Source organism: Diabrotica undecimpunctata, chromosome 8, assembly GCF_040954645.1.
Source record: "Diabrotica undecimpunctata isolate CICGRU chromosome 8, icDiaUnde3, whole genome shotgun sequence".
NCBI lineage: Eukaryota > Metazoa > Arthropoda > Insecta > Coleoptera > Chrysomelidae > Diabrotica > Diabrotica undecimpunctata.
In genome coordinates, this window is record NC_092810.1 from 2,021,684 (window position 1) to 2,045,026 (window position 23,343).

The 23,343-nt window shown below is 35.8% G+C and overlaps 1 protein-coding gene across 1 annotated transcript in view; it reads left to right on the forward strand.

Moving 5' to 3' along the window:
• The window catches only part of shakB (Innexin family member shaking B), a 124,405-nt gene that overhangs the window by 13,567 nt on the left and 87,495 nt on the right, over positions 1-23,343 (forward strand). Inside the window, exons 2-3 of the mRNA XM_072542231.1 lie at positions 8,705-8,946; positions 14,450-14,583. Coding sequence (XP_072398332.1) covers positions 8,716-8,946; positions 14,450-14,583 — 365 coding nt within the window. The 5' untranslated portion in view covers positions 8,705-8,715. The remainder of the gene's footprint in view (positions 1-8,704; positions 8,947-14,449; positions 14,584-23,343) is intronic.

A 23,343-nucleotide genomic window follows, 5' to 3' on the forward strand; every position in this document is an offset into this window, starting at 1 on the left:
CAGGTGTTCCACAAGGGAGTGTATTGGGTCCAGTCCTATATCTAATATACACGTGTGATATACCTGAACTAGAAGACGACACCATAGCTACCTTCGCAGATGACACTGCTGTCTTAGCGGTAAGTGACACCGTCGAAGAAGCTACAGAAAAACTACAAAATTCAATAAATAAAATCCATGAATGGACCAAAAAATGGAAAATTAAACTGAATGAGAATAAATCAGTCCATATAAATTTTACCAATAAGAGAATTAATAATATTCCTATTAGAATAAATGATGTCCAAGTGCCTATTGCAACATCAGCAAAGTACTTGGGGATCACTCTTGATGCGAAACTTCGCTGGAAAGCTCACGTGAAGAAGAAAAGAGAAGAACTAGGCATCCGCTACAAGAAAATGTATTGGTTAATGGGAAGACATTCCTCTCTATCCATAAATAATAAACTCCTAATCTATAAACAAATACTGAGACCAGTATGGACCTATGGCTGCCAACTCTGGGGCTGTACCAAGCCTAGTAACATCAAAGTAATCCAGATATTCCAGAATAAAGTACTGAGGAACATCGTAGATGAGCCTTGGTACGTTAGGAACAACGACCTTCACCGGAACCTCAATATGGAAGACGTCAATCAGATAATCAAGAAATTTGCAAGGAGTCATGAACAACGACTCCATCATCATGTAAACGTCGAGGCTATCCAGCTCCTCGACAATACGAACCTAGAAAGAAGGCTCAAAAGAACAAAGTCTTTTGAACTGGTATAATGAGTGAGTGAAAAGCAGAGTAAAGTGTTGCGAGTATGCATGTTAAATTTAATGCTAGTTATTAGAAATAATAGGAAAGATACTAGTGAGTAGACACCTAATTTTAAGATTTCATTAGTAATTTAAGTTAGAAACAAATTGATAATTGGTCTTACTGACCAGATTTTAATGTAAGTACACTTCTGTGTCTTTAGTAAAAAAAAAAAAAAAAACGTGCTCGGCAACAAAGATTGGACTGTCTTTAACGATATCCACTGTAATTCAACCAACATGACAGACTTGTTTATGAGCTATATGTGTGAAGAATACAGCATTGGTTTTCCTTTAAAAACGTAAATAACAGAAAACGTGCTATTCCAGGCTTCAGTACAAATTTCCTCAGAGTATATATTGAAAAGAGTCGTCGAGATCACACAGCCTTGCCTTACTCCTCGCATAATCTTGACTTGGTCGCTCAGTTGGTCTTCGACCTTGACTTGAGCACGCTGGTTCCAGTATAAATTCATGATGATCCAAATGTCCTTCTAATCCAATCCTACTGTTTGTAGGGCGGCGACCATCTTCTGCTGCTGACAACGGTGAGATGCCTTGGCGTAGTCAATAAAACAAATATAGACATCACAACTGACATCGCGACATCTCTGAAGTAGGACTTTTAAGGTGGAAAGGGTTTCTCGTGTATCCATGGAATTGCGGAAGCCAAATTGCATTTCATCGACATTTTCTTCGCATTTCTTGTAAATTCTGGCATGTATAGCTCGCTATATCAGAACGCTGATAGTTCGGAAATCTTCGCTTGTTTTCGTAGATCGTTTTTTGGTAGTGTTACGAATATTGACAATAGCAATTCCTCTGGAATATTACCTGAATCGTATATGGCGTTAAACAGTTCAGTTAATTCCTTCATACTCACTTTACTCATTACCTTAATTTAAAGTTACCTTAAGTTCAACGGGTATTTCGTCCGGACCTGTACCCTTACGATTCTTAGACTATTTTAGAGCTGCTCTCACCTCGTTTTCACCAGTGACTTCTCGAATCTTTCGGTGGATATTTATATGATCGTGTTTCACTTGTAGCTTTTCGATTAGTTTACATTTTTCTTGCATCCATGTCTCCTTGGCTCTTTGTATTTCTTTAATTGTTTGGTTGATTTCTTGGTATTTTTTCGCGTCCCTGTTTTTCAGTAATCTCCTTTGGTCGATCATCTGTAGAATGTCATCACTCAAGCTGATCTTGAATCTTTTGTTAGTGAGAATAAAGTCTATCTGGTTTCTGATGATATTGTTGGCTGTATTTGCAGATGACTTCCACGTATAAAGTCGTCTCGGAGAAAGTCTAAACCAAGTGTTAGCAATGGTAAAATCTTCTGTCTTCAATTCTGCTTTTGCCAACTTTGGCATTAAAATCACCCATGATGATGGTAAGCTCGTTCTTCTTGGTATATTTTAGTGCTTTTTTACAAGTACGTGGAACTCCTCTTCTGGCGTATTAACTCCTCTTCTGGCTTTTCTGATGTTGGAGCGTAAATTTGAATGATGTTAGTATTAACGGATCTGCGTTGCAGCTTCATCAGAATGACTATCAGAGAGATGTAGCACGCTGATCACAGCCCCATCGACCTTTTTGCTCAGAATCACCGCTACGCCATTCCAATCATGTGCTTTATCGTCTCCTACCGAGCCTGGCCATCTCATCTCGCTGATTTCCACTACATAGATATTTAGCCTTTTCATTTCTTGAATGGTGTTGTGTATCTTTCCTCCTTCAAACATACTCCGAACATTCCAAGTACAGATTTTTTGAACGTTACACCTGCACACTTTTTCTCTATTCGTGTTTAAATATTGGCAAGGATTTCATGGGTTGACGACCTGGGAAGCCTTACATTTTCGTGTTCTTCCTCCCCTGCCGGATCTTAGTATCCGAAGTCCATGATCAGTACCTTCTCCAAATTGGTTTACATCAACCATGATGAATGAACTAGGGACTATTTATGGGATGGTTTCCCGTTGCCTTCCCCATCGCAGTGTCACAGCCTGTGAGTATCTAGAATGAAGCCTACAGGATTTTTTTTACTTTCCCACAGCCTTAATCCAGTAATGCCATTACTGCTGTCCAACGCCATGTCCTCAGTTGATCCGCATGTACTTATTTTGCTATGCCTTATTCGTACCTGTCCTGCAGGAACTTTCCCTATCAGCCATTCGGATGGGGTTGAGGACTTCCTCGCCTAGTCTGTCTTACTCAAAGTACTGAAGGGCTCCTACCCAATTCAAAGCCCCTCCTCCACGCAAGTTGAGACCAGCCAGAGGTCTATTATTATGCATTATCATTATAATCAACTAAAAAAAATTTTTTGTAAAATTTTAAATAGTGCTTTTCTCATTTTCAAGTTTTATGACTTGTCTCCCTTTTCACCGAATGCCCAATATTATTCTAAATCATACCGCACGTTTTTAACAAGTATTTATGTTGGATACAAGTTTTATTATCCTTTTGCCGAACGAATAATCTATTTAAGCAATAAACCGCAAAGTCGCCAAATATTTATATATTAAAAATGCTAATTCTATAAATAAGTAGGTTAATTCCAGTAAATATGGGTCGATATATTTTTCTTTTTCAAAAATAATATTTTTATATTATATCACGTACATTGTTTTATAATTGGGATAAAAATTGAACTGCCGCACGATTTTAATGTGGCAGAAAGATTTGAACATTTTCCTAACTGTTATTCAGCTGTATAAATAGTAGCTTTCCTTCGTATTTTTACAGAACTAGATAATTTTTGCATAGCTATAAAAATTTGAGCAAATGTATTACACTATAAAATTTGACTGCTAAATCCAAAATGTCAGATGGTCCAACAATTGCTACGTAATTTTCTGACAAGAGTAACTGCTGAAAACTGCAAGAAGGACGTTTATTATAATATGTATTATACTATAACTAAAATACAGAAATGCAGGAACTATAGAGTAAAGTCTGACTATCATACAAGAAACAGTGAGAGAAATAAAAATAAAATAACAACACTTGAAGAAACATACAGAGAAACGAAAATCGTGGATGACCGATGAAATACTTGACCTTATGGATCAGAGAAAAAAAAAACAAAGAAACTTTCTAAGAATATAAGAGAATACGTACCATCAGAAGAAATACAAGAGAAGCCAAAGAGAAACAAAAAACAGAACAATGTCAAGAAATAGAGGAGTATCAGAGTCGATATGATAACTTCAATGTCCATCGAAAGGTGAAGGAAATAGCTGGAAAGTTCCGAAAAAACAACAGCGGAAAAATAACAGATGATGAAGGCAATCTTGCCATAACCAAAGAAGATAAAACGAAAGTATGGGAATAATACTTGGAGAAACTTTTCCACGACCTTACAACAATACAAGAACCCATCATTGAAGAAAATTCGAGTCCCAAAATCCTACCAGAAGAAATAACGGCAGTCTTTAGAGAAATGAAGGATGGAAAGGCACCGGGACTTGATGAAATTCCTGCAGATGCAGAACTGCCGAAGCTATTAGATGCAGAACAAATAAAAATAATAACTGAAATATTTAATGAAATATTTCAAGAAAGAAAAATACCAGTAGAGTGGCTCAAATCGGAATAGAAACCTAATCAGCCATCTACTAAAGCTGTTTTTAAATGTCATACACAAAAGAATTTACTTGAAATGCAAGGAACAAATTGAGCCCAATCAGTGTGGATTTGTGAACGCCAAACGGATTGTTTCAGAAATGTAGAGATGTCAGCTGTGATGTTTTTGCATGCCTGATTGACTACAAGAAGGCTTACAATAGAGTCAGGCATGAAAACATGATGGAAGTGCCGAAGAGGACAGGGTTTGACGAACGAGACCTAAAAATAATTGCTAACCTGTATTGGAAATAATTAGCGGTGCTCCGAATAGATGGAGAATATACAGATCAGGTCAAAATCTTAAGGGGAGTGAGACAGGGGTGTATAATTTCACTGATATTTAATCTGTACAAGGAGATTAAAGAGGCTATAAAAGATATTGATGAAGGCATCTCAATAAATGGAGTCAAGCTCAATAATCTGCGGTATGCAGATGATACAGTAGTGTTTTCCAATACCAGAGAAGGGCTGCAAAACTTAATGAACAAGCCAATGATCATCAGCAAGGAAAACATAACTCGAGCAAATTTGTATGTGAACCAAATGAGAATTGAACGTGTCTATGACACGTTCTTCAAAAAGTGCATTCTTGACTATGAGCTCTGTCTTCAAGAGCCATGACCTCACACTAGAAACAAAAATAAGGCTCCTTAAATGTTACGTGTACTCAGTGCTTCTGTACGCAGTAGAAACGTGGACATTGAAGACGGAAACTCTATCAAAACTTCAGGATTTTGAGCTATGGTTATATAGAGTGATCCTGAAGATGGACAGACAGAGTCACCAATGGTGATTTGGTCAATATCATGAAAGGCAGTAAGCTGCAGTACTTGTGACATGTAATGAGAAATCAAGGCTACTTCAATGCATTTTGCAAGTTAAAATTGAAGGATAAAGGGCTACAGGACGAAGAAGAATATCCTGGCTTGCTAATCTGAGAGCATGGTATAGAAAGACCTTACCACAGCTATTCCGTATAACAACCAACAAAATCATCATAGCCAGAATGATCGCCAACGTTCGGAACGGACAGGACCCTAAGAAAAAGAATAGTATTATTGATGAAACCGTGACAATATTTAATATTAGAAAAAGAATAGTAAAAGGGATTAATGCTCTTCCATTTTTTAAGTCGAATGTTGCAGTTCATTCCTAGATATTTGGCCGAGTTGTGATCTTTTCCTATTGATGTCTATGCTTTGAGTCTTTTTGTGATATTCTTCAGCCGTCCATTAACTGAATCAGTTGGACTTGAGCACTGCACATCATATGTTCTATGAAATCTGTCAGATTTCCACAGTACGTGTTACTTTTGTTTTTCTGAAAATTGAATTTTTCTTATTTTCCACAACTTTTCCAAGGTAAAAATTTTCCTAAAAGTTTTTTTGACCTGCCACTATGGCTTTTTTGCATGTTGCTTATCGTGAAATATAACCGACTTTTAAGTGACTTGAAGGAAAACATTAATGACACTGACCTAATAACGTTAATGTTTAGGTCATAGTTAACACCAATAGGGCACCAGTAACTCTTATGCCAAAATGTTTTAACATAGAATCAATACTCCACTATCGATTCGTAAAATGACATACGAAAGAAAATCTTCGCAGCAGATGCGAATTTCTTTACAAAAGAAAATTCAATTTTCATTGCAGATTTTACTAGGAAACCCCACAGTTTTGTAGGATAAATAGATAAAAGATATGTAAAATAAAATGTAGGATAGAGAAAGCAAGAATTGAATTTCAAAAAATGACTAAGCTATTTAGAGTCCATGATTTATCAGTACCCATAAAAATCAAGTTACTACGATGTTATATCTTTCCTATACTGTTCTACGGAGTTGAGTCGTGGACTCTCCCAGATGCTACCTCAAAGAAAATTGAGTCTTTCGAAACGTGGCTTTATTAGTTTTATTTATTATTTTATTTTTAACAGACCAAGACATTTTATTAAGAATGTAAAAGGGAAAAGAGTTGTTAACTACTAGTTCAGGAAATGAAGCTCGAAAAAAGTTAAAACCTCGCAATTTTTTCGTACTGCATGGATTGAGTTGAAATTTTAACAGAAGGTAGGTGATAGCCCAAGGATCAAAATCTATATCGAACCGAAGTGCGTTGAAGGGTTTTAGGGGTGAAAACTACCCCTAATTGTCAAAAATTTTAAAAATAACATATTAAACCTGAATATGGGTAAGATTTGGTTTGAATTAGTTAAATAATGATTATTTTATACTTTTGAATAGAGTTCCATCATATTTCAACCCTTAAAAAGCAACCCTTGTTAGAGATTAATGTAAAAAAATTATTAATTCTAAAAAAATGATTTCGCCTTGGATCGATTTGGATAAAAATTTGGATTTAAGCTCAACTCTCCCTCTGCTTTATAGTTTATGTCATGCCGATGAACCCTGATTGTTCTTAGGGGTGAAAACTACCCCTAATTTTCAAAAATTGTAAAATAACATTATAAATCTTAAGATGAGTGAAATTTGGTTTGGATTAGTTAAATAGTGATTTTTTTATACTTTAATTTAATTAATATAAATTGAAAAAAGTAGAATTAAATACAAAAAAATTTATCAACATAAAAAGGCACCATATATTCTTATACATTTACATAAATAGTTGAAAATATTTACATTTATAGGTAAAACAATTATAATATTAAAAAAAACTCATTTTTTTTTTAACGTATTTCCTTCATTTTTAACGATAGAGTGTTTCTTCAAAAACGATTTTGTAGAGGTTTTTAAGAGCTACAAGGATCTGTGAATTAAATCTTTTTGGAATCCTTGGTTTTTAAATGGGGTGAGTTTAAAGGGCTCTAAAAAGATGGTGCTTGATAGTAAATCGATGCTTTAAACGGCTATATCTCGCCAAATATTCATTGTACAACAAATCTAAATAAAGGAAAATTTTAGTCATTAAAAAAACTACAATTTAGTACATATTATTTTTTTCATATATTCAGTATTTTCGGGGATATTTAAAAAAAGAAGGGTAAAAAATATGAAATTGTAAATCGTTTCTCACTTTAAGCTGTACTTTTTCTAAAACTAAGCATTTTAAATGGGTCAAACTTCTTGGACGTATTAACAATACATGTACAGAGAGAATTGCAGAAGGGTGAAGATCGATTTTAATTATGGGGATAATTATGGGGTTTAATTATGAAAACAACGGGGGTTGTTTTCATAGATTTTTTCGTAAAAAAATGAGGTATTGACCATATTTTCATCATAACTCACTCAATTTTTGAGCTAGAGTCTTTTTTTTTATGATAGGTCTATTTATGCTCTTTAAAAAAGGTTCTATGAGTTTTCTTCCAAAAAATGCATCATTTTCCCGATATTTGACTTTGAATCTTTCAAATTTGGCATTTGAAGAAAACCGCTGAACATTGATAGGCCGTATTTCGGTTCCTATTATATCGCAAAAACATTTTAAAAAATGAATTGTATTTGTATTTTTAAAAGCTACAAATTTGTTCTCTACAATTTTTTTGATAAAATGCACCATTTTCGAGTTATTCGCGAAAAATCGATTAAAAACGTCGATTTTTTCGCCTAAAAGTTGTTACTTTCAATCGCGAATAACTTGAAAAATATCAGTTTTACAAAAAAAATGTATACATAAGACATTTTTTGTTTAGAATCACTTTTTTAATCGAAACCTGTGGTTAAAACGTAAAAAAAAATTTTCACCTCCGAGATGGGGTGGCAACCACCCCCAAGGCTTTGACGCACTTTGGTTCGATATAGATTTTGATCCTTAGGCTATTACCTACCTTCTGTTAAAATTTCAAGTCAATCCACGCAGGACGAAAAAATTGCGAGGTGAAATGCTTCATTTCCTGGACTATACAATATAAACCAAAATACCAAAATCAAATACCTCGGTCACATCATGAAGATCAGCGAAAGATATGGTTTGCTGCAATTAATTCTAGAAGGAAAACGGGGACCAGAAAGGCGAAGGATTCAACACAACAACCACAAATCTTTTCTGAGCAGTAGTTTGCAAAATACAGATTACCATGATAGTCACCAATATCCGACAACAGTTGGGCACTACAAAAAGAGGTATAGATGTGATCAATGATTAAAGATGATGTGGAATCCTATAGAGCTGATCTATCGTCGAATGCTTCTTCAATTGGAGAGACTCAATCATTTACATCATGACTAACTCAGTATATTACTAAACATTGGATTCTAATCGTTAATTCCTTTAGTTGTATGAAATAATGTTAAAATATTTCCATTTCAGTAAATTAGCAAATGACAGACCCCACACGACCCCAAACCGTCAAGATCCAGCACTATGGTACCGTTCCAGCGAAGCAACCAAAAGAAAAGCGGGTGTTTCTTCAATCGCTAAGAAAACCGAAGCCTGCGACGCAATCTCCAAACAAACTACTAGAGATCGGTGGAAATCCTAGACGAGGACGGAGGTCTAGTATGAATTTTCCGAGGGAGATCATAAGAGGTGTTTATCAGTTGACGCAAACGGTAAGAAAAGATTATTAAACTAAAAGAATTATTACTATAATACCCATATCCATTTCCTTGTATATATAACCAATTGCAAATCTATCTGTTTCCTTGTGAAAGATCGACAGTCGATGAATCATCAAATAAAACAATTTTTGCAACTAGATCTTTATTTAGAAGCATTATTATAAAGTAATCTTAAAAAGTATGTTCAATTTCCTTTGTTACTCATTCTACTCCTCTTCTTTCATATTCGTTAATCATATCGTGGAAAAAACTTTAATTAATTTCCCGCAGACGACAATTTGTCAAAGTTTTGTAAATTTTTTCTTGTTATATACCAAACTGATCCCCAAGATGCTCTCCATCCTTTGCTACGTTGTTATTATTGTTATTATGTTGCTCTACTACTGTTTCTTTATTTGTATTATAGGTTTCGTTCATTTTTCGTAAAATATTTTGCAGTTGGTTGTCTGTTTATGCAAATTGTATACAGTAAGGCCTCGTTTTATGCGGTGCACAGAAAAGCGCATATAAAAAAATGGCAATAAAAAGGACATTACTTGCCTTAAAAAAGTAGAGATATTTTCCGCAGCATTCTAAAATTACATAAAACCAAAATAAAAAAAAGTTTGCAGAAATTAAAAGAAATAAGCTGCATGATAAATTAGTTCTCGAATATCTGTAAGAAATTTATACAAAATCTTAAAAAAACTTGTATGTATTCAAAACTTAATTAGTTTTATTTTATGGGAAAATAATAGGTACATATAGTTTTACATTTACATTTTTAATCATTATCGATATCTGATAATGGTTTGCAACGTTTGCGAAATGGCTCAAAATCATCTTCATCGTCAGAAGAAACTGTCTCTGCAATAGATATTTGCGGTAAAGGCCATGGATTTTCACAAACTTCATTCTCATTCTGTGTAGTTCTTCCTTTTCTGACAATGTAATCTGTAATTGAGGAGCCAGAAGCCAAGGGGTACAAGTGACTAAATATTGATAACGAGAAAAAGAAAGTTTAAGTTTAACTCTCTTTTAAAATTATAAGTGATTGTTTTATACACTTAAAACACTTTTTAAAATAACTTAGGAGTGTTACATAAGCTGTAGAATAAGTTTTAGATCTTGTCTTTTTGCCCTGATTTTACAATCCTTGATAAGGTGATAAGAGTGATTACTTGTATCCCTTGGCTTTCAAAAAAAGAACCAAATATTGACTGAACCTTTGGGTTTTTTTATATATGAAAATTTGGATTGAGTAAAAAATACAACTGTGGTGAAAATAATGTAATTTAACAAAAAATCATTAACAGAATGAGTTACAAAATTGTTTAAATCAGTTACCATTCCTGAAGTATAACTAATCAGTTTCTGACTCGCTATCAAAAATGTTTCCTGGCTCGTCGGCATCTGGGGGAACAATAGCATTCTAGTTAACTTCGACAGGAACATTGTTAGGCCCATTAGAGTATTGTAAGGTGTTGAAGAAGTCGTGGTAGATAGGGAAAATGTATGGCACAAGTGACTGTAAGTTGTCAAATTTAAGTTTCTTGATTTTTGGCTTATCTCCTGTTGCTGCTATTAACAGGAGTTCGTTGAGAGTTCGACCAGCTCTTGAGGACTTCATGTTCAGCTGGTAAAAGGTACAAAGGTTGACGCTTTCTGTGTAAAACAGTGTGTATGGATATGCTTTCTCAAAATGCATACGCTGCATTTTAGTGATACCTGGTACATTTTTCCTAAAGTAAGGTTCTAGTGAATCTAAAGACACAAAGTCATCATTCTCCATTTGCATCACCATGAACTTCCTACTAGATTTCACTATGATGTCGGCCCACATACTTGGTACATAAACCTGCTGATGGTTTCTGTTTTTCGCTTTTTCGATAATCCCGAAATCTTGGTCACATTTCATGAATCAATGTCCCACTACCAGAAAACTGTAGTCAACAGTATCAATTTGTGTCTTTTGGACTACATAATGCCAGAACTTTGCAATATAATGACTTTTGTGTTGGCCACCACAGTTGTCACTGTACATAATTATGCGCTTAACGGTTGGTGGCAGCGTCTGGATGTATTTCCAAAGGCAGGAAGCGATTACCTTAGCCTTCATGCCACAAAAACATCTGTGCCTATCCAGGGCACAAAAACATTGTGCACACAAAAAATATAAGTTCAAAGTTGACGGCTATAGTATGTTTTTTTGCAGGTTAAACTAGGAGTTGGAAGAGTCTTTTGTAAATCAAAGCATACAAATGAAATCGTAGGCTTCCACGGCCAGAGTCAGAATTATAGTTTATTCGTCTTCCGGGTTTGGACCGTGTCATTTGTGAGTGACCCAAAAGTGGGTTCATCTCGACGTTTCGCTACAATTGTATGTAGCTTCTTCAGGAGAACAAAAAAGAAAAAGAAACAAAAGACAAGAAGATGGGTAGTTAGCAACGGTAACTCAGTTACTCAACGCAACCAGAGGCGAATACTAACTACCAAGATGGGCATTTGGTCACAGTAACTCAACTACTCAACGCAGCCAGAGGTGAAAACCAAATGCCAGGACAGGGATTCACGTCCAACAGCTCAGAACACTAACGCGTCGAGAGGCAGGGAGTGAATCCGACGATTACTCCGCTACCGCTCTATTTATAGTCGCGGTGACCTGTCGTGTCGGGACGTATCGGCACACTCCGTGGCGCGAACGTCAAGAAGCGCGCGCTGGCCAATCATGTGGCTGCATCGTGGTAGCGGGACCGGACGGCGGCTCTAGACTGGGATTCCAGATGGGAGACAAGTAGTATCCTTCCTCTCGATTGATATTATATTGATTTTTTCGGATCTCTAGAGATTCGCGGATTTTCCTGGAATAAAAGAAGGGGCTCTTAGAAATGATATGAGTTTTTTCGAACAATATGGAATGACCGGTTTCTTGGCAGTGTTCAGCAACTGCAGAATGGGAGAAAAGACCTGATCGAATGCATCTTTGATGCTCTTGAATCCGAGTTTTGACGGAACGACCAGTTTCGCCAATATACACTTGTCCACATGAACAAGGAATAGAATAGACACCACAGGAAGATAGGGGCGGTAATGGGTCCTTAGGAGAGGGTAGATATTGTGAGATTTTCTTGGGTGGTCGAAAAGTAGTCCTGATACCTTCCTTGCGAAGAATTTTGCCAATCCTATCAGTGACACTTCGAATATACGGAAGAAAAGCCACAGGAGTATTACCCGAAGATTCTGAATTTGTCGTCCTAGGGTGTAAAGGGGGATGTAGATGTCGGTGTGTAATATTTTGAATTGTGGACTTGGAGTAACCGTTGGCGACAAGGGTTTTTTGCAGATGGCCAAGTTCTTCTCTAAGGTTGTCAGGTTCAGAACCTGACAACCTTAGAGAAGAACTTGGCCATCTGCAAAAAACCCTTGTCGCCAACGGTTACTCCAAGTCCACAATTCAAAATATTACACACCGACATCTACATCCCCCTTTACACCCTAGGACGACAAATTCAGAATCTTCGGGTAATACTCCTGTGGCTTTTCTTCCGTATATTCGAAGTGTCACTGATAGGATTGGCAAAATTCTTCGCAAGGAAGGTATCAGGACTACTTTTCGACCACCCAAGAAAATCTCACAATATCTACCCTCTCCTAAGGACCCATTACCGCCCCTATCTTCCTGTGGTGTCTATTCTATTCCTTGTTCATGTGGACAAGTGTATATTGGCGAAACTGGTCGTTCCGTCAAAACTCGGATTCAAGAGCATCAAAGATGCATTCGATCAGGTCTTTTCTCCCATTCTGCAGTTGCTGAACACTGCCAAGAAACCGGTCATTCCATATTGTTCGAAAAAACTCATATCATTTCTAAGAGCCCCTTCTTTTATTCCAGGAAAATCCGCGAATCTCTAGAGATCCGAAAAAATCAATATAATATCAATCGAGAGGAAGGATACTACTTGTCTCCCATCTGGAATCCCAGTCTAGAGCCGCCGTCCGGTCCCGCTACCACGATGCAGCCACATGATTGGCCAGCGCGCGCTTCTTGACGTTCGCGCCACGGAGTGTGCCGATACGTCCCGACACGACAGGTCACCGCGACTATAAATAGAGCGGTAGCGGAGTAATCGTCGGATTCACTCCCTGCCTCTCGACGCGTTAGTGTTCTGAGCTGTTGGACGTGAATCCCTGTCCTGGCATTTGGTTTTCACCTCTGGCTGCGTTGAGTAGTTGAGTTACTGTGACCAAATGCCCATCTTGGTAGTTAGTATTCGCCTCTGGTTGCGTTGAGTAACTGAGTTACCGTTGCTAACTACCCATCTTCTTGTCTTTTGTTTCTTTTTCTTTTTTGTTCTCCTGAAGAAGCTACATACAATTGTAGCGAAACGTCGAGATGAACCCACTTTTGGGTCACTCACAAATGACACGGTCCAAACCCGGAAGACGAATAAACTATAATTCAAAGCATACAACTACTGTAGTTGGGTCATCTTTGAAATTTGATGCATCATCATCCTTTGCATTTTTTGCAGCTTGTGCCTTGCGCAAGTGTAATTTTTTCAATTTTTCGCTGTTGCAACTCTTTCTGGATCAACACCATTGGTGTGAGGTCTCTCGAGTGAAAGGTCAAAATGAGTACGGAAAATATACCTATAGTAACTCTTCTTCGCAGGGTTTACGTTTCTTTCCATATACAGTTCTACATACAAAGTGTAGATTTTTTTCATTGTCAGTTCCACGCTCAAATACTTCACATTTGGAGATCTAATCCTAGAGTAATGGCTACTGTACTTAGGAAGCGACTTTAAGTGCTCTTTGATTAAGTAAATGGTCTCATCTGTTGTTTAATTCGATGAAGCTTTACGACCTCTTTGGTCCTTGTGAGAAAATGAGTTTGTGCTTGTCATTTTTTTTATTATAACATAAGTAATTCGTTTATTCCTGATATCAAGGGTTTTCAAGGTATTGTTTTAGCTTTAAATATTTGAATAAAAGTGGGCATTGTGTGTTAACGCCTTTCCATGAAATCTATTTTTTGGTTTGCAGCCGGTTGCCAATAACAGTTCTTTGTGTAAGCTATTCATTTCATTCATTGTGGTATTGTCATTCACTGAGAAACATTCAAATTTTATTCATGCTTTGAGTCATTAAAATAAAGGAATGTATTTGTGTGAAGTATCATTTTTTTATTAACAATTTAAGAAGAGTTTTATATACATTCAAGAAAGTTATTTACATACATTTCCTTTGACTACAAGATGATATGACCACACACTCGATTCGTCTATAATCTCTTACATGTCTTGTTTGAATGAATGAATTGTGTAGCATTTCTACATAGTCTATAAAGGATTTTTGTTAATTTGTTCGTGAATATGTGCCAATATATTGATTCTTGTAGATAACCTTCATTATTCTCTATGTATTGGTCTTCTTCTGGATACTAACTCTAGCACTGATTCTGTTTTTGTAAGCAATTTAGAACATTGAATTAAAAATACTATTTTTGTTCCAGATCAATGGTTATACAATAGATTCTTCGATATTCAGGCTGAATACGAACGCCACCGTCATCCTTTTAATAACCTTCTCTTTGGCTGTTACCACCAGACAATATGTGGGGCATGCTATAGATTGTCTACATGCAAGGTAATATGTAACTAGAGTCCTGATTCTAAGCAAAAATAACTTTTCTAAAAATAAAGTGGGTTAAAGCAAAAAATGCTATAAAATATTTATAAATATTAATAAACCAGTTAACATATGAATCTGGAAGATCCTGCATGGAAGTCGTATATGTACTAAGACAAATCACAGAAAAGGCCATCGAGTACAATAAACCAGCATATCTATGTTTTATAGACCTGACAAAGGCTTTCGATAGCATCCAAGACGAAGACGTCTTATACCTACTGTTCTTCTCTTCTTCTCGTGCCACTCCTAGCGGAGATTGGAAATCATCATGGCCACTGCGACTTTGTTAGCAGCGCGCCTAAAAAGTTCAATCGAACTACACCCGAACCATTCACGTAGATTACGAAGCCACGATATTTTTCTTCTTCCCACACTTCTTTTGCCCTTAATTTTGCCCTGCATGATATTTCTTAAAAGTTCGTACTTTTCACCTCTCACAATGTGCCCCAAGTATTCCATCTTTCTAGTTTTTATCTCATTTAGAATTTCGCATCTTTTGTCTAAAGTTTGGAGTACTTGCGTGTTAGTGACGCGGTCCATCCATGATATTCTGAGAATGCGCCTATAGCACCACATCTCGAAAGCTTCGATGTTTTTTGTGGTCAACTGTTTTAGTGTCCAAGCCTCTACTCCATACAACAGGGTAGAAAAGACATAACACCGCAGCATTCGTATTCGTAACTTTATATTGATATCACGATTGCAAAAGAGTTTGCGCATTCTATTAAAGACTGATCTAGCGATTTCTATTCTACATCTAATCTCTTTTGTTTGATCAGTTCGTCTGTGATCCAAGCACCTAGATATTTATAACAGGACACACGCTCAATCGTTGTATTGTCTATTACAAGATTAGCTCTGATGTTCTTTGATTTCGTGATTACCATAAATTTAGTTTTTTTCAAATTAATTTTCAAGCCGTAACTGTTACAGTATATATTGAGACTTTGAACGAGATGTTGTAGTTCTACTAGCGTTCCCGTTAGGAGAACCGTATCGTCAGCATACCTTATATTGTTGATCGTCTCACCATTTATTATCAGACCAAGATCTTCTTCCTCGAGTGCTTGTTCACAAATAGCTTCACTATACAGATTAAATAAAAGTGGCGACAAGATGCATCCCTGCCGGACTCCTCGACGGATTTGAATTTCTTCTGTTAGCCTACCCTCAACCTTCACATTTGCTGTTTGATTCCAATATAGGTTGCATATAATTCGAATATCTCGGCTGTCTATATTTTTCTTTATTAGAAGTTGTCTTAGTGGTTCATGTTGTACTTTGTCAAAGGCCTTTTCGAAATCAATAAAGCAGGTGTAAATTTCTTGGTTCATGTCTAAGCATCTCTGTGAGAGAACGTTCATTGCAAACAGAGCCTCCCTTGTACCCAGCCCTTTTCTGAATCCCATCTGAGTGTTACTGATGTCTACGTCTAATTTCCTATAGATCCTATTATGGATTATTTTCAGGAACAGTTTTAGAGCATGACTCATCAAAGCTATCGTACGATATTCGCTGCATTCCCTTGTATTTGCCTTTTTTGGCAGTAGTATAAAGGTCGAACGGAGCCATTCCCTAGGTATTATTCCAGTTCTATATATTGTGTTAAATAGATCTAGGAGTATTTTAATAGATTCATCGTCCATAAGTTTAAGCAGTTCTACGGGAATTTCATCACTACCTACTGTATAAATGTATAAAAGAAACATACCAATCAATATTATACAAACCATCGAAAACATCTACTTCCATAATTGAATACAGGCAAAGATAAATGGAAAACTACCACAGTGTATACCAGTACAAAGTGGAGTCAGACAGGGTGACTCGTTAAACCCACTGTCTTCCAGACGAATACTAGAAACAACAGAGATGAAAATACTCCGACGAATATTAGGAAAAAGTCTGTCGGATAGGGAGAGAAGCAAAAACATAAGAAGAACTTGCAATATAGAAGGCATTAATAGATGGGTGACAAAACGGAAACAGGAGTAGAATGGCAGAGGATAGGATAGTACCAATAGCACGAGATACGTCACCAAATGGACGAAGAAGTATTGGAAGGCCAAGAAAAAGAAGGTGCGATAATTTAAACAATTTAGGACTCTAATATTGAGGAAGAAATAATCTTTAAAGCCTACATACAAAAAGGAAGAAGAAGAAGAACATATTGAGCAACAAGGAAACTTCTCTTCGAGAGCGTATTAGGTGAATTGTAAATCCAAACTTACTAGATGCTATTCTAGGATGTTAAGAATAAACTTCCGACAATATACCTACAGTTTAGGTACACTTGAAAAACATATTTTGCACTATTTACATAGAGTAATGATGTATAATGCTAGTATTGACACACGGAACAAAATGCTAGGCTTGTAGAGCAAAAGCAATGAAGAAACTGCAGGTTCCACAACCAGAAATGGAAAGAGCAATATTAAATGGAAGTACAACCATATTGTAAAATAAATGAAGGTAGGCGGGACATATAGCAAGAATGAGCAATACTAGATTAGTTGCGTGGAGTGAATTAAACGTGTCAACAAGATAAAAACGTCGCCACGGTCTAACAATCGACAATATTAGGAAATAGCAGACAAAAGATCGTTAAACACAAAATCAGTCAGTACTCTAAAATGGCCTGCGTAACTTTCAAATTTACAATTAATATTCTGATAGAAAAACGCCACAATAAAAATATTAATTTAATATAAATAACATACATTTAGATAATTTTGTTTCGGTTTGTTTTTCTTGTAGTATTTCATTGAGTAACATAGTTTATTTTTGGTTGCCCATAGTTTATTTTTGCTGAATAATTTTTATATATAATTTTACCTTTACCGATTTTTATATTTGTAGCTAATTTATTCTAATTTTAAATAAAACCGAATCCTACTTTTAGGCAACCAGTAAAACAATAATGTGTTGTACTATTTATATAATCTTAGCCAACATATTTATAGAAACACGTTAGTGTATTTCTTATTTAATAGATGGCTCTACTTCATTCATTTTTGCAAGGATCATGTACGAGGTCCATAAAATAATTTATTAATAATATTTAATATTAGAATTTCGTTAGAAAGCGATAAAAAAAGGGTTTAAAACTACATGTTGAAGGCATGCTTAAAAATTACATACTCTATTTATACAAAAATTAATACTAGTTAAAAATGATTTCAAAATGAACACATAAAAGGACAAAACAATAAATACTTTTTAGTTATAAGATTTTATTAATCTCTTTTGTATTATTATTCAGTATAATTCCGGGAAAATTTTCAAAAAATGCTGCAAAAAACTGAAAAGTAAGAATATCTTAACTCCTTTCCTATTGAACTAAACAATTTCTTTATGGTTAAAATATAGGCATAAGCTAAAACTTTTAACCTAATGTAAGGACGTCAAATAAGGGCACAAAAACATTGCTTAACATGTCCCCTACCGAATTTAAGGATAAAATACTTAATAAATAAATAAAGAAATATTAAATTGTAACATTAAATAAATCTTGAATATTTGGCTTTATGTATTTGGAACTGGTAACTTCATACGGTCAGTTCCATTTTAAACAAAAATTGACGTAAATAATAAGTTTTATACGGAATAATTAAAGAACAAATTCAAAGTTTAGTGACAGAAACTTATATTTAAAAGTTTATAGTTATATTAAGTAGAGACCACAAAAATATGTCGTTTGTTAATGCTATACATTCGTCGTGGATATACCACCGGATATACCGACTACAACGAACACACTTTCGCATGTCAGCAACTCTATCTTGTCTAGGCCAACTTGTCATCTTCCAGACAAAGTTTGAATCATTTTATCCCAAATTTGTGCCTCTTGTTGGCAATATCTTCTTAAGGTGCCCTCTCCATTACTGAAGATTGGCTATAACTTCTTATATCTTCTTAGTAGTTCTTAGTATCTAATGTGTGGCCATGCCTGTCCAGTCTGTTACATTTTTCAGCCAGGAGCATTTTCTTCTTCCTGTACCTCTTCATCCTTCCACTTTTCCTTCCATTATCAGTCGTAGGAAGTTGTATTTTTCTCCTCTGTAAATATGTCCTAGATAACTCGTTTTTTTGGTTTTTACAATATGTAGGAGTTCTCTCTCAGTCCCCTTTCTTCTCAGCACCTCGTTGGTCACGTGCTCTGTCCAAGAGATCTTCAGCATCCTTCGAAAAACCCACATCTCAAAAGCTTCTACAAGTCTCATACGTATGATTCCGATAGACTATGTTTCCACTCCTTATAGCAATGTAGTCAAGATCGTTTGTTATCCAGCAACCAAGATACTGGAATTTTTGTACGGGTTCTATCTGTTTGTTGTCGACACTAATATTAATCTCGGCATTTGGTGCACATGTAACCTAAATTGCTTTTGTTTTATTTGTGTTTATTTTCAGCTCCAAGCTATCTCTACTTATTGTTCTCTAATTTGCGTGATTAGATCATAGAGATCATCTGCACCACTTTTCTGAGCTACCGTCAACAAAATTAGTATAGCCAATTTGATAGCCAACGCACGATAATCGTGCAAGACCAGGAAGAAGAAAAATCGCATTGCAAGTAGTTAATGATATCCTATTCTTAAAATTGAAAATTTTCTCAAAAATATTTTTGCAAAGAAATCTCTTATTTCCATGACCTAGACCGAATGGACACCAAATTTTTTTTTACTTGGATTTATGCTTGTTGAAAAGTAGACATTTCTAGCATATTTACATTGTACGGCATTTATTTTGCTTTACAAAATAAAGGCTTTAAGCTATCTTTGTTAGAATCTATGGAAATCAACAAATTAAAAAACACAGATATAATTCTGAATGACCAGCTTGAGACAAACAGTTCTCCCCTCCTGAACCTACTTCATTATAGACTATAAAGTGTAAACGCATGCCAAAAATAGATCACTTGAGAAAGGCAATCAGCCGAAACAGCTGTAGTGATAGGAGGTTAAAATAAATTTTGTGGAAGTTTTGAAAACAAAGTTTTCAGTGTTTTATTGTTACATAAAATGAATTTCCATCAAGTAACGGTCGAATCCATCAATTATTTTTCAGTAATTCGTTTGGTATCCCTTCTTTACGTGCTGCTTTTCTGTTCTTCAGGTTTTCAAGTATTTTCCGAACTTCCTGTACATTTATATTAAGTTCTTCATTTGTGGTAATTTCTGGCGTTTCCGGTTCTAGCGTCGTTTGTTTTTCCTCTGCATAGAGCTTTTTTAGGTAGTCAATCCACGTATCCTTTCCTATGTGTTTCGGTTCTATTAGTTCCTTTACCTCCGTTCTTTGACCTCTTATGAAGTGCCATATTTCCTTTTGCAGACCGTAAAATCATGTTCCATATCATTTTAAAAGCGTTCCCAGTGATCATTTTTTATATTTCTTACAATTGCATGTGTTTCGTTTCTAATTGTCTTGTAATTATGGCACGCCTCTTGTGTTTTGGTTGACATGTATTTCAGGTAAGCTTTTTTCTTTTCTTTACATTTTTCCTTCACTTCTGTACAAATCTATAGAGTTTTTCGCCTTGGGAACGATTTATTTTTATTTGTATTTCTTTCACCAAGAACTGCCTTGGCCAAGATTAAGATCTTCTTCTTAGAGTGCCATATCCCTACGGAACGTCGGCGACTACCATGCTTATAATATTTTTATACTGATCTCGGTCTTGCGCTACGTGTAGCAATTGGTCCGCTGTCAAACCTGTCCACTGCCGCAAATTCCTCAACCAAGAGAGTTTCTTCCGTCCTATCCATTTCTTTCCTTCGATTTTACCGTTGAGAATTAGCCGAAGGAACTCATATCTGGTCCTCTGATTATATGTCCAAGATATTCTAGTTTACGCCTCTTAATAATATTTAATAGAGTTCGTTGATGTCCCATTCTTCGAAGAACTTCTTCGTTTCTAGTTCTGCTAGTCCATGGAATTTTTAGTATCCTTCGATACAACCACATCTCAAACGCCTCGATTTTATTCATGATATCGCGTTTAAAGTCCAAGTTTCACATCCATACAAAAGTACAGACCACACGTAACATCTTGTAAACTTTTCACGGATTTCCAAATTTAATGAGTTATTGGATAATAGAGGCTTGAATTTTTGAAATGAGTTTCTTGCCTGTTCAATTCTACATCGAATTTCGAAGGATGGATCTAGATTTTGGATAATTCAACATCCAAGGTATTTGAATCTCTGAACTCTCTGCAGCGGTTGTTGGTTTAATATCAGTTGGGTTGCGCCGATATCCACTTTACTGGCCACCATGTATTTAGTTTTATCGATATTTATCGACAGTCCCCAATTTGTGCATTCCATGTCAACTCTATTGATTAGCTCCTGCAGATCGTCGATGATTTCAGCTAGAATCACAGTATCGTCGGCGTACCGTATATTGTTAATTATTTCTCCTCCTATGATAATTCCTTTTTGATCTTTTAAAGCTTCCCTAAATACATTCTCAGAATACACGTTAAAGAGGGTGGGAGATAGTATACAGCTTTGTCTTACGCCTCGTTCAATATTGATTGGCTTTGATTCTCTGTTGTTGGTATTAATAATGGCTGTTTGGTTCCAGTAAAGTTTGGCAATAAGTTTGATGTCTTTCTCATCTAGTTGGATGCTCTGCAAGGCGGTAATTAGTCTGGTATGCTGAACGCGATCAAATGCCTTTTCAAAATCAATGAAGCACATATATACGGGTTTTCTTACCTCCCAACATCGTTGAAGGAGTGTTTGCATAGAAAATAGTGCTTCTCTAGTTTCAAGGCATCTCCGGAACCCGAACTGCTCTTGACTAATTATTTCTTCGCACTTGTTGTTAATTCGGTTTAGAAGAATATGCAACAGTATTTTAACGGCATGGCTCATTAAACTAATGAGTCTACAATCGCTACATTTCTTAACGTTTGGTTTCTTAGGTAGAGGAATAAAGATCGATTTTAACCAGTCCGATGGAATTTCACTGGTATCATATATTTGATTGAAAAGTACAGTGAGTTCTTTTATATTGTCATTTGAGAGTAATTTTAGCCATTCGCTGTATATTTGATCTGGTCCACTGGCTTTGTTGTTTTTAGCTTGGTGTATGGCTTTTTCCACTTCAGCGTTTATGATTGATGGTCCTGTATTTGCACTTAAGTTAGGTAGTGATACTCGATCATCCTTAAATAATGCTTTAAGATTAAGATATTAGACTTAATTTTTGCCCAGCTTTCATCGACTCGGTGACTCTGCGATTTTCTGTGATATATGTTTTTCTGCTTTTCTCGGTTATTCTTTTTTGGAATAATTTGAAATCACAAGAAAAGACCTTTATTTCGATTTTTTAAAGAGTCCTATAGGTGCTATAGAAGCGATACCACAGCTATTTTAAGCATTTCTTGAAAATACGGTAAAATTTCGATAAGTAAATTTTAAAAAATCGCTTAAAAAGCCATGGGTACCCTCAGACCACATATATACACTCCAACAATTAATTGAAAAAAAAATGGCAAAAAATAGACCAGTACACATGGCATTCATAAATTTAAAAAAGGCATATGACCCAGTCCTCAGAAAATAACTATGGAACACGATGAAGGAAATCGGAATAACTCAGAAGTTAATAGAAGCTGTAAAAAACCTTTACAACAACAAGGTAAGAGTTAAAACCGGCAATAAATACTCCAACGAGTTTAAGACCACAAAAGGCTTATTGCAGGGATGCTCTACATCTACGACACTGTTCAAGATATTCCTCGAACAAATATTAAAACCATGGAAAAGGAAATGTGAAGGGATGAGAATACCAATCCGGGACAGCTTCTTGTACACATTAAGCTTTGCAGATGACCAAGTGGTAACGGCTTAAGATGAAGAAGATCTGTGCTATATGCTCCGAAAATTAGAAAAGGAATACACAAAAAATGGACTGGAAATAAATCTAGAAAATACCGAATATTTAACAACAGAGCAAGAACCAGTGAGAAACTTGGAAATGGACGATAATAGGGAAATTAACGGCACTGACAAATTCAAATATGTAGGATTCATACTCTCAAAAAATGGAATCACCGAGCAAGAGATAACCAGCAGATTAGCACAGACAAGAACATGTATTAAACAAATAAACGGGGTACTGTGGGATATACAGATTACCAGAAATACAAAGAAGAGAATTTATAACACCTTGGTGCGCAGTATTATGACCTATGGAGCAGAGAATTGGGTAATAAATAAACGAAACAGGTCCAAAATCACAGCAACTGAAATGGAGTTTATGAGAAGAAGCTGCAGAGTGAAAAAAATAGATCGGATCAGAAATGAGGAGATAAAACGTTTAATTTGATATGGATATGTAAGAAGAACAGATCATACAAGGTGGATAGCAAAGATTTCGGATTGGAGTCCAATAGGAAGGAGGAAAAGAGGTAGACCCCGAAGATCATGGAGGGATGAAGTGGACGAGGCCATGGAAAGACGAGACCTTAGAGATGGAGAATGGCAGAACAGAAAGGACTGGAGACGTTGGCTGAAAGAAGGAAGGCGGCGACAGCTGTAAAAATTCTTATATAGATAGATATTCTTTCAGAAGTATATTTACATTCTTGTACTTGGTGTAAAAAAATTCTGTGTACTAACAGGGCGACTCACAGATCATCACAGATCTTTTATGAATTACTAAAACTGCCAGATTCGTTTTCTTTTGCACTGTACAAATTTC